Source organism: Nestor notabilis, unplaced genomic scaffold, assembly GCF_000696875.1.
Source record: "Nestor notabilis isolate BGI_N333 unplaced genomic scaffold, ASM69687v1 scaffold3048, whole genome shotgun sequence".
NCBI lineage: Eukaryota > Metazoa > Chordata > Aves > Psittaciformes > Psittacidae > Nestor > Nestor notabilis.
The window spans coordinates 45,286-58,285 of record NW_009941320.1 but is presented as its reverse complement, the minus strand read 5'-3'; the positions used below and the strand labels follow the sequence as shown (position 1 = coordinate 58,285).

Genomic DNA, 13,000 nt, shown 5'->3' with positions numbered 1-13,000 from the left:
ATCAAATATAAACTCAAGAGAAACTTCTACTCTTGTCTGCCCAAAACCCATATAAGTAGACCCTTGGTAGCCTCCAGTTCATTCAGTGAAAAAGAAAGCAGGACAGCGTTCTGAGCACATAATTTAAGATTTGGAGTTTCACATGTTTTGTGTTCTTTCTCCCTTAGTCTGCATGTCATCAAGAATAAAAAATACTAAGGAACCTTTGTTGTGTTTATAATTCCAAACTGGATATCTAATTCTGGGAAGACTAAGTCTTCCAGCCAAAGGACCACTGCGCAGCCCAACCTCTTAAATCAAACGTAAGTTGCCTGAGCGCTTTACAGAGTTTCAAATTTTTCTTCAAAATTCTGTGAAGAGGAGACTCACAAAAAGAAAGGGATTTTAACCAGTTTCAACTCGTTTATTCCTGTGGGGATTTCACAGTTTTTGAAACTCACATTGTCTAAAACTTTCATATTGGTCCTGTTCTTCATTAACATTATTCTGATTTGTACCATCCTCTTATTCTGGGCACATGGTAATTTAGAATAAGAAAATAGTTTAAGATTATGATCGTTTGCTTCTTTATTTTAGTCACTACAAAAAAGTTAATGTTGAATAAGGAACTATGTAGCTTTACTGTAGTAAATACTTGATATTCACTGTTGGAAGTTATACAGCCATACTTCTCATGGTGGCAGATAAAACAGAAAACTTTCAAGGGTGACGAAAATGTTCTAACAAAAATTGAAAACATAGGTTCAGGTTTATCTAGGTATTTGAGTCAAGATAGTTAAGAGGCTTCAAAAAAACTGTAACCCATGAGTGAAGTTAAAATTATCTTTGATGATAACTACAGTTCTTTATGTTCAATGAATAAATCAGGGCAGTTTCTCATCTTCCTACACTCAATACCTCCATTAAAGAAATCTACCATGCCTCCTGGGAAATAAGGTACTCTTCAGAAAGAGAAAGTGCACAAAGTCCTTTACCATCATGTTGCCATGTTACCAGCCACTGGTACTAGCTTACCATGTAAAGACCATCATTCTTTACATAACTTTTGCTTAAGAAGGTGCCTGGATTTTGTAAAGGATATTATGGATTAGTTTCTTGTTGCCATTTACCTTTTGTAATCAATTTCATATTTTTTTCTTCTTTCAGAATCATGTAATACCTTGACAGATACTCTGTGACACTAACTAATGATGCCATGAAGAGCTGTGAATAAGTATATACAGATGATGCATCAGTCTTTCAAAGTGTAATTTAGTTCTCAGAAAAATCTTACATGCTTTGCATTTTATAATCTACAGTGTTTTGTATGTACAGTAACCATTTTTCTGTGCCATTTTACACTATTTTGTGATAAAATGTTATGACTTTCCAAAAGGCCAAGTGACAACTGGATGTCAGAAGGACCTGCCTCACTTTGTCATTTGAAAAAGTAAACAGCAAGCAGTTTTAGCCTAGCGTAAGGATTTTTAAACCACATACCACTAGCAGACTTTGTGGTTTAGGACATTTCTATAAAAGACAACTTAGCCTTGGCAATCTAACTGTGTAAGATAGTAATCTACAAATGGAATATTTTATTTGCACTGGCTGCTATAAAATAAAGAAGTGACTGAACTTAATTTTCACTGTTGTTTCCAACTATCTGTGTCCATCTTCCTCCTGATTCTGAGATGTATGCATCCTGTTAATAATACTCTTATGCAGTAACTCTGTGTTTCATGTAAGGCAACATGCTTTGCATTAGGATGCCAAGTTATTGTGACTGAGTTTTTTTATCCTGTCACTGGAGATTACTTTCAAAAATGGAGATTTTTCAAGTAAAATATTAGTGGTTCTTGAACAAGTGTTCTACAGTTCATTTAGCATCCTGCTTCATAAGCTGCAGAAGAAATTGGATATTTAGACTTTTTATCTATTGGTTGTCCTCATAGTAAAAACATTTAATTAAAATGAACTTTTCAGCTGCTGTCCAAGAGCAGAGCCTGATATCACTAACACAAACCCTCAGACCAGTTCTGCTGTTCAGTTAGAAGTTTTCATTAGTTTAACCCCTCTTGAACTGCATTCTGTAACTTAGCGAGGCAAATTTTCCAAGTAGAAGCAATAAAACAGGCAGGAGAAAGAAGCAGTAGAAGAAGACAAAAGAAGTATAGGAGTTTTCTCCCGCAGGCTCAGAAAGAGCTACTTAGAGCCCTAATGCTCCTGTGAAGGAAAATTAAGATCTCTCTGAAATATGGATTGAATTTCCAGTACACGCTTTTACTATAAGCCATTGTTACCCCTTTGAGCTGCACTCAGAAATGAAGTAACCACAAGAAGTGCAAAAGCTAAGTGAAAGACAAAACAGGTCACTATAGTCAGAATACCAATAGCTTTTAGATGCTATTTTGAACACAACTCCAAGCAATGTGATTAATCCATTGGTGTGATTTTCCTATCTTTCTGCTACAGAGGTAACATGCATTACACTGAAGTCTCTAGTTAAAGGGAGCCATCTTCACCTAATGAAGAGCAATAGTGGAAAAGCAGCTTAGCCTAAAGGGATATTTCTTCAGTCTCTAGGACTACTAGGTTCACCATCACTTTTTAGATGGAAATAGTTTCCATTGAGTAATAGTGACCTGATCTGCTTCTTTCTTTCCAACCAGTTATGATATGGGAAATGTTAATTTTGGTACACAAACACTGGGAGAATGGGAATTTGAAAGTCAGCCACAGAAGATAACAGTTTGTCACTTTCCTTTAGTGAATATTCAGAGAAGTGCTGTGTTAGCCCAAAGATGAAAGGTGTCTACATCAGGCCCATGTCTTTTTGTAGCTCTGCTGTGATCAGTAGGCAAAATAAAATCATACCAACAGAGGTGTCATTCCCACCAACAGTAGTGAGTAGAAAGAAGCTGCTACTTGAAATAGTGCTGATTTGCCCTTACCTTTCAGAGAAGTGGCATAATTGGAATCTTATTTATTAATATATAGATATTATACTAGAGTATTATGGACAGAAAACTGGTAATAAACACTGCTACATTACAATTTAGCAAAATAAAATCAATCTTTTACACACTCCTTTTAACAAGCCCTACTGACCAAGTTAGAAAGAGGACTGTACTAGTCCACAACACCACTAGTGGTGCTGACTAAATATGAAATCTGAGCCCAGTGAAATCAGTGACAAGTTTCCTACCGATCATGCAGAGCCAATATTTTTGCCCTAATTACACAGAGTTAGCCAGTATAAGGTTGGCAACCATGTCCCAAGAGATCAGAGATATTTCAAATCAAGTAGAGTTTCTAGATGACAGCAACAGTTAAGCATCAGGAGAGCTAAAAATGCACCATTAATAATATATACGACTGTCATCATGGAAAATGAATTTTTTTACAACCTCATAGCCAGCATTTCCTAATTAAAAAAAAAAATAAAAATTAAAATACACTCTGTTAATATATTTACTGACAAAACATTCCAGTCACTGTACTAGTAAGAGCTAACATGACAATAGTTTATTTTCATGAATACAATATACAGTATCATAAGATTGTGGAGATATGTCTATCAAATCCAAGAAAAGAATGTGACAGCCACATTAAACAAAAATGATAAATCACAAATATACTGAAAGCAACAAACCACTGTAAAGCTTATAGTCATCCATGGTAATTTAAATTATTAACAATATCTAAAAGTTCATAAATGCATAGTAATACATTGATACTAGTCTTAGCTTGTAATAACTATACTGTAGATTTGAATAGTCTATCACTTGTCACAGATCATGACATAATTACACATAGCACTAGTCTATGAAATAAGTAACAGAGCTCAGTATGTTTACTATTCAGTAACTACAATCACTCACATCAGGAATAATTACCTCCTGAAATTATTTTCATCCCCTTCTGTGTATGTTAGCACATATAAGTACACTTCTCTATTTGAGTTATATTTTCTAGCAAAATTACTGGCATATCAACTTCTAAGGGATCGTGCTCATCTGAAATCTTTATGCAAAATCCTTTGAAACAGCTTCTATAAAATTTGGAGCAGACATGAGTATTGTAAATGTGCAAATGATGGCGAAAAGGGTAAATGCTACCAGGCATAATCTGTCTATGACAGCAGCTGCAAACTTCCACTCACTGCAGATCTCTTCACCCTCATCTTGTTTCCTGAAGCGCATTGCTATGAACTGAACTTCCTCCAGAATCTTCACAATCACTGGAATAGTATCTGTTAAAGCTTTCTTTTGAAGAAGGTCAGTATCTTCTGGTAAGGAGCAAGCAATCTTCCCACTCTTGCTACCTAGATCATTCTTTTGGGGGCAGCATGGATTATCCTTCCCATGGTAGCTATAGATTGTGTTGCCATTGCTGGACTGGTGGCCAGGTAGTACATTCATCTCCATGCTGCTTACGCTCAGGTGGTGCTTGGGACAGCTATATTTGCAAGAGAGGGGCTTTATATTTTCCCCAGGTTTTTTCATTCGTAAAAACCAAGCACACCAATTTAGCAGGATGACACGGACCTGAAAGAGAGTGATCATAATAGAAATAAAGGCAACTTTCCTGCATTTCTAAATTCTTTGAAAAAATTTTGTGACTATTATAGTTAGCCTCTATGGTCCTTTAGAAAGACTGACTGATTTCTGTGTTCTCCAGCTATCTGCTCTGAAATGAGTTTTTTCGCAGAAGGAATCTGGCTTCTTTCCAAAGATGACCTTTTCTTAGATACGTCTTAAATATAGAGTTGTTGAATGTACACTTAGCTTACAAAGCAAAAAAGGTGTAAAATCTTACATTACAAAATGATTCTTGAAGTCCTATCTTTAGCAAACAGTCACAGATTTGCAAAATTGGCTGCATGTTTTCCAGCCATTTCTCAGACAGTATGGAAAGAGATACACCTAAACATTTGTGGGTTCAATAATTAGATTCTGCTGAAAAAAAACAACCCTATGCAACAGCCTAACAGCTGGTTTTAGCACATGTCCCCCCTCCCCCCCAATCTCTATTGTTTAACTCTAAGTAAACAACCTTGGTTGTTGTTCCTTGTTGTTGTGTTTTGGTTTTGTTTTGTTTGTGATTTTTTTTCTTAATTTGAAAGTCATTTTAACATTCCTTTGAAGAGTTCAGCCACATAACACAGCAAACTCTTTACAAAAGCATAATAGTAAATCAACCAAATTAGGCAGTACAAAATCTTAATGTTGCTACTAACTGCTGCCATGTCCCTGTGCTCTGGTGTAGAAGTGCTCTGGCACATTACAAAAGCTCTCTAACCTGCACATGGCAGATTGTGCCCCATATGTTTCTTGTCAAGGTCATCAAATGAGCTAACACCAGAGAGTATGTCCAGCATTTTTTCCCAGTGAATTGATCTTCAGATGCCTTGTCTGAAATCTCAGTCTGCTATGCTTTCTATTGTTAGCACTGTTTTCTGAGAAAGGCAGTAAAAAAGGCTGAGAAATCAGAAACACAGTAATTTAGTTAGGACAGCTAACTAAATCTGTAAAATCTTGTAATTATAAAGTCCCTCAGATATTACGTATACAAAATGGACATTTGCAGTGTGTGTGTGAAACTTCCTCTGGGATGATAGGTAGACTCATTTAATGAGTTTGTTATTCTGGTTACAAGCCAAATAATCTGATGTCCAGGAGTGAACAGACATGACTTGGCCCAAGACTCCCTTTGTGATCCTGCTCCAGTCACTTTGGCCATGTTTGACTCAGGACCACACTTTGCCTCCAAGGTTTAGTTGCAGGATGAGTTGTCTCCTGTGTTTACACAGAACAGACACAGGAATGGGAAAATTATAGCTAACACTTTGAGTTGCTGCTGTAATGACAAGCATAATTTCAGAAAGGAGGAGGCACTGCATACCACAGGTGGGAATAATAATAGCAAAAGCCCAAAACAATGACCAATGTAAGATGGTTATACAGTTTCTGAATTCTGCATTGTGAGCTCTTTTGAATCACAGGTCCGTGACATTTTCTGTAAGCCTTTCTGCTTCTCTCCCACTAATGGATCTTTTATACTTCATCCTGAAAGACTATTTTCCTGTGATTCATACTGTGGTTTCATTGTGGTCTTTAAATATTTTATTATTTCCTCCATGGTCAACACAGACAAGTAGAAAACTATAATGAGGCAGCATAAAAAATTGATCGTGTATTTAATTGAACTTAGTTAATTACAATGTCCTCTGACTGCTTATGGACATAAAATGGAGCATCATGGAACAAAATAAAGGTCTTAATTGCTAGCAATATCTCAACAGTATCCATGGTAGAGGAGAGAGAGAAATTAGTTATCCAGTACTGTGAAATCCCAAAATACTAAACCAGACAAACGTTATTATTAGAAAAAGTTAATACATCTGTCTTAGCTCTAGAATGTGCCTAAACTTCCAAAAGCCTTGTTTACTTGAAAACAGACACTCGGACATCAATCTGTTCTTATCATACCAGTTAATTGAGAAGACAGCTGCAGCATGAGTTGTTGGAAAACAGTCCAGACATGATGGTATGGAGCTGTGACCCATGCCTGACTTTGTCTGCTCCCAAACTGCTTCTTCGATGGACCTTCTTTAATGCTCTTTACCATGCTAGCTAAGTTGACATTGTCAAAAGTGCCAAGAAGCCAGTAGCTCTCACTTTTCAACCAAGTATCCAACAAATGCCCTGACTGCACACCTTGGATTTAATGTCTCTGCTGGAAAACACTGGATTTAGTAAGTCATCAAAGATTAATAGAAAGGAAAACACAATTCTCAGTGGTGGAGTAAGGGAAGAAGCGGGCATCTACAGAGAGGCTAGCTACTAACATGCACACCTCCTTCTCCTTCTGGTTCAAAGGCCAAGCACAGAGCCCTTGAGAGACAGGGAGGGAAAAAAATGCTGCTCAACTGTAAGTAGTTTAGAAAATGGGTGTTTAGGCAATGCAGTCAAATTTTTGAGATGTGAAGCTGGTCCCACACAAGACCAATGTCTTCCCCTACAACTTCCTTCAATAGCTAATTCCATTTAAGCAGGAGGTGAGAACAGCCCTGTAACAATATCCAATGAACCAGGGTTAGAGCTTTGCAATAAACCGATGTCTGGTTCTGCCCCACTTTTGTGGGGTCAGCCTCTTCCCTATATGCTTGGCACTCACCCTTTTTTCTTGAGATCTCACAGCCCTGTCAGCTTGCCTGATCTACAGCATTCACAGCCTATCATCTGTGCTTCCCAGTAATGGCTTCCATAGTTTTGCTTCCCAATAACATTTTGTTTTATATATATGCCAGCTCAGCTGTCAGGCAATTGAACAAGGCTCCTCAAAAGTGAGAATCTGTTGCATGCTGAGTTTCCAACCAAGAGAGCAAGAGACTGGTAGAGAGCAAGAGCTGACTTGCAGGAACTGTGAGCAGATTTAACATGAGCCATTGTGTCTAGGCTCCTCAAAAAGCAGACAAAACAATAGAATTGTCCATGGGGGCTGTTGTGCTGCCACATACCCTGTCCATGTAGACATCTGAAGCACATTTACTGAGATTTATGCTCTCAGGTCTTGCTTACACACAGGTTCATCCAGAACTCACATGTGCCTCTGTTTTGAAAGTAAGATGATTTTAAACAATACAGCACTTTAAAAAATTGTTAGTATGGTTAATTGCTACTGGAGTTGTTCTTTGTTTGTTTTCTTTTAATTTGCATTGATGCTCCAATTTGTTTTTAGAGAGGCTAAATTAGAAAGCTGTTTTGTGCTCAGGATGACATTGGTAACCGTATGACATTCAACATCATGTCAGGATAACTGTCTAGCATAACAAATGTGGTGAGTGAGATACCAGAGGATGTTGTACAACCAGACTTCTGTGAAACCCAGGTGGGTAGATAGTTGACTGTATCTGTTTCTGCTTTCATTCCTTTGGTTTTTGTAAGCACAAAGTATACCTTGCTTATTCTAAAATCTATTCTTAGGAAAGAGAAAAAAAAAACACATCATTTTCTTCTAACTTGAAAATGTAAAGGTAACCCATTCTTCCTAAGGGCCAGCTAGCATTGGTACCAGACCTCAGTGGGCTAACCTAGTCTGCTGCTGTAGAGAAAAGAGGGTCCACATGTTAATGCACTGAGAACTGATCAGATGATAGCAGTCAAAATTGTTTTTCCACACAGAGAAATGCATATGGTTCAGCAAACGGCAGATTTCCAAGCCAGGGAAGCCCAGAGGTCTCCTCAGTACAGTTGGACTAACACTGCAATGTTGTCACTCTATTTCTGCTGGTAGTACAGTAACTGAGCTCCAAGAAAGACGCGAGAAGCATAGCTGAGTTCAGTATTCAACACTCTTACCACTCTGTGGTATTGCGGTTTCTGATCTACCAGCAACTCAGAGAGCCAGCTCATAACTGAAACAGTTGCAGACAGAAGTCAATTGGCTTCATCTCCTGTCTTTCTTTCAGGAGATTACAGCTCTGTCATAAACTACAGTGAGAAACTCTGTAAAAGGCACAACGTAGGCAATTGGCCCAGCAGAGACTAGTATGTGTTTGTTTAGTACTTTGAAATGTCACATTCTATTAGTACTGGAGTCAACTGGATAAGAAATCAAGTTTGTCCACAGGATTAACACTTGCAAAAGTGCTGAATAAGATTACTCTGCCATGGTTCAACCACCCCTTTTTAAATTTAAATAAAACCTAAATAACAGATACTGATTTTAATGCAAAACCAAATTTAGTAAGTTTGTTCTTTTCCTCCAGTAGCAAACTTAAGTGTCAAACATATTGTCTGTAGCTAACTGTTCAGATCAGTGGAGAACAATTGTCCCTCATCTATAACTAGTTTATTTTAGCTTTTAGATTATTTTGTTCTTTCAGTAGGCTGTTGAATATTTACCAACAAAGCTGCTTACCCATTTGGGCATCTTTCCTGCTTGTGGGTCATGATGGTGAAACTGCAGAACCAGCACTGTTACCACCACAGACAGTCCAACGATGACCATGATGCTAGCAAAATACTGAGCTGCAAGTAAAAGAAGACTTTGTTAGGAAGGGAGAACACAAACAGAAGGCAAATAATATTCATTGGTATTGCCTTGAGATCTACATCTGAGAAGCACTGCAGAACATCCAAACATCCTCTTCTCTGGAGTTCCGTTTTGGAGCATTTGAGGCCTTTGAGGTTTTCAGTGTATCTGCTCACCTACCTCCTCTCCAGCAAGGGAAGCACTAGAACTAGTGAAGGGCATAAACTGCTTGGTTTTGTTCCTAGAGAGGAATGTAAAGCTCCTTGCAAAGGACCAGCTCCCTGCCTGTTGCCAGGACAGCAAGAAGCTGAGCTGACCAGACCAACTGAGCACCAGCATCCCCAGTGCTGGTCCACCCCACGATACCAGCAGAGGTGCTGCATAGTGTCCTCACAGTGTCTCTGGAACCCCTCAGAAAGTGTCACCATACCCCACTCCCTCTCTCACCCCACCACTGTTCACAAGGGGTTAGGCATATTTTTTAGCACCCTCCTCAGCCCCTTAAGACCACTTTTTTTTGTTCCTATGAAAGCACCCTACACCCTTGCTGAGTGCTAAATTTTAGCCTGCCATACAGAAAAGAAATCAATATCTTGAAAGCAAGCACTGAGACTTGAAGCTGTATCTCCTAACTGGCAGTGTAGCTTCCTCATGCCAGGACTGAGGCTGATGCACTGAAGTGTAAAGCGGATTTACCCACAGGGCTAATGACATTTGAAGGTGGTTGTGGCGAAATATCAGAGAGCATTACCACTGGCTGATATGATGGGGCGATGTGGGACAGCATGTGACACTGCCCCAGACTGCAATATCCTCCCTCCCTCAGTCCTCCCTCCTGCTGCTTGCAGGAAAAGTCAGAAATTCAATACAAGCTCCAAGACAAGTTTTGTTCCAGCTCTGTTCTTGATACAGATTCTCACTGCCTCAGCAGCGAAAAGCTTTTTCATAATAATGAGGTTCTCAGCCTTCCTGAAACAATGCTGCAATTGCTTCAAGAGGTAGGCATGGCTTTCCATGGCAAAATAAATTAGGCAGATAGATTAGAAGAATACTCCTGAACGTGATGTGAATTGAAGGGTGTCTGTTGTACTTATGAAAGAAAAGTCAGGCAGAAGTAGAGCAAAACAGGAACTCAGGTTTCAGGGAAACTGGCTGATCTGATTCCCATATGGCCCTTGTAACAGAAACACAACAGTATTGCTACTGCTGGTTTAATTACTGCCATAAATCACTAAATTAGTTCCATAATTTCTACACATTTTGATGCTGCTAGAATTCAAAGGCCTGAAGTGGTCCATTTAAAGTGGCATTGGCTGGGATTTTTCACAGATCCTTGGAAAATTAGCCACCTGAATTAACTTGGAAACAACTTGGCATTATCTGAATCAAGATCCCAGCCAATGATTACCAGAGGAATTCACACTCTCGGTTTTTTGCACCATAAACCCAGGAACAGAGGGCAGGAACTATGGAGAATTGATAGTAAATAGGAAAAAGAGTTTTCTCAGGAACAGACTGGAACTGTAGAGGACCTGTGGACTCATAAAGAAAGATGTTTTATGGTTGTGATAGACAAGGAAGATAGCTGGGTGTCCATCATCTGCATTTTGGGGTGGGGGCACTTCTGTTCAAGGTACAGTGAAGTTTTCAATTGGAAAGTAAGGATGGAGGAAATAGAATGTGGTACTTCAGCTGTATTACCAATATCAGGCAATCAAATGTCACAAGATATCTGTGAAATGAGCAGGTACCTATGCTGGGCTACCTATGCAGCCCAGGTAGGTACAGGTGCTGTTTTCATTTCAAGGGGAAATGAATTTCACATTCATTTTCATCCAGAACCCTGGAGCAGCTCAGACCTACTCTAGGGCTGGATTTCACCAGTCCTAAAGAACCAGCAGCAAAAGGGGAGTAAGGAAGTAGCAATGGCTGGCACACCTGCCACATCAGCCTTTCACATCTCTAGTTGGGGATATGATGAAGGCTGTTGCCTCCTTTCCTGTGGCCAGAAAAGGCAGAGCTAGTTGCCACTGTTTACAAAGTAATCACTAGATCTTCCACCCATGAGTCTCTTGGATTGAAAGCATGACTCTGTGCTTACAATCCAATCCCTGCACTGGGGAAGAGCCACAGCCAGGGATGGCAAAGACCTAACTGGACCTAGGTTCAGTGACGATTCACCTGTAATTGAGTGGGTACATCCATGAGGCAAAATGGTCTTGTCTCTTAAACGGTATCCATACTCAGCATTTTCTGATCTTTCCCTCAAGGGTTTAATCCTCCATCCTCTCTTTCCTGGCAGCAGAAAAACACAGTCCTACTGCAGCAGTCAGGACAACTGGTGGGGAAGACTCCTGTGCCACCTCTCATGCACATCCCTAAAAGCACAGCTTAATCCTCCTCTAGTATGCTGGTTCAGCATCTCTGTTCCTGTCCATCTTTAACCCTCACATCAGCAAGAGCAAGCTCATCACTTGGTGAGAGCGACAAGGGCTTCTGTCCCTTTTCACCTCTAGCACCACCTCTGGTATGACCGTAACTCAACCTTCTCCAGTGAGCCTGTGAGCAGAGGAGTCTCCATACTGAAAGGATCAAGCTACAACGTGCATAGATAACATGTTCCTCAAAGCCATGGGACTGCGGTCTTCACTCACCTTACCGTAGCCCCACACAGCCCTCAATTAGCAAACTCTGTTCCTGTGCCTCCACTGGTGTGCTTTCCTGTGAGATGTGGCATGGGAGACAAGCAGTGGAGTAAGAATTGAGCTTTGGTGTCCCAAGTGGCAAAGACCAGCCACCGGATTTCTTTTGCCAATATTTTAGGGTCTATCCTAAAAGCCTACAGCACTTATGCAGTTAAGGCTTTGAAGCTGCTGCTCCCACAAAGTCCCACCCCATGTGTCTGCTGGCAGGGGTAAATGCAAATCTGATTTTACAAAGAAGCTTTCATTTAAACTGCAGAAGGGAAACGCTCAGCAACTCTCACTAAGCGTCTCTCTGTATCCTACTTAAGAGCTCCTGGTTACTAGATCATTCCTGTTATGGATGGGTCACCTTGGATGCTTTACAAATTTCTTCACCATGGGCAACGTCAGGAACAGCAATTCCAGACCCCAGTGTATTTGAAAGAGCAGGGACTCTGAGCAGCTGCTCTGAGGCACAGCTGGGAAGAGACCAACCTCTTCTGGAGGGGAACTGGCTCATTGTACTCTCTGCCCTGGACAGCTGTCACAGGCCAGGAAAAGGGACCAGAAGACCTTTGTTTGGAGACCCTCAATATCCCTGACTTTACACAGATACATTCCCCAGTGATACTGAGGTCTGCACCATACACTGCTAGAAGCTCTTCATGTGTTTTTAAACCTGCACACAATTTTGTGTGTGTGAATGGAAAAAGTGTCTGGGATGCTCAGTTGAATCAGTGGCAACGGTTATTTGTTTTTACAGGCATCTTCAGACACTGCCTATATGAAAAGGATGGCAATGGCTTGCAATTCATAACTTGAGGGGCCTACAGCACCATTTTTGGACTTTCTCTCTTAAAAGAGCAAGAGATTTCAGGATTGGATACTGCGTCTTCCTTTTAGTTAAGGTATTTGTAGAGGGCACAGGAGAAGTGGTTTTATTGTGTTTTCAAACTCTTCTCCTAACACATACTTTTGAAGAACAAAACTGGGTGTTTGAAAAGTAAAACTGTTCTCCTTTTTTTTTTTTTTTTAAATACTGAAAAAGCATTCAGAACTCATGGCTTGGGGAAAAGCCCCTTAGGTCATAGGCATGAAAATAACAGCTGCTGCAAATGAGAACTTCTGTTTCACTTAAGAAGCTGAGCAGGGTCCTGGCACCAGCAAGATATTAGACATGACCACAAAACAGAGAGGGTGAAAGCACTCCACAAAACCAAAAAGAGGCAGTGTAGTGAAGTGGCAGCAGCTCAGAAGATACAGGCAGATGACAGAAGATGTAATAGAAAATGAGATTA

At 40.0% G+C, this 13,000-nt stretch overlaps 1 protein-coding gene across 1 annotated transcript in view; it reads right to left on the bottom strand.

The window, feature by feature from the left end:
• Nucleotides 1-3,519: 3,519 nt before the first annotated feature.
• LOC104410587 (neuronal acetylcholine receptor subunit alpha-7-like) overlaps nt 3,520-13,000 on the bottom strand; it is a 53,310-nt gene continuing 43,829 nt past the window's right edge. Inside the window, exons 9-10 of the mRNA XM_010020808.1 lie at nt 8,905-9,014; nt 3,520-4,526 (exon numbers count right to left, since the gene is read on the bottom strand). Of these exons, the coding sequence (XP_010019110.1) occupies nt 4,005-4,526; nt 8,905-9,014 (632 nt within the window). The 3' untranslated portion in view covers nt 3,520-4,004. The remainder of the gene's footprint in view (nt 4,527-8,904; nt 9,015-13,000) is intronic.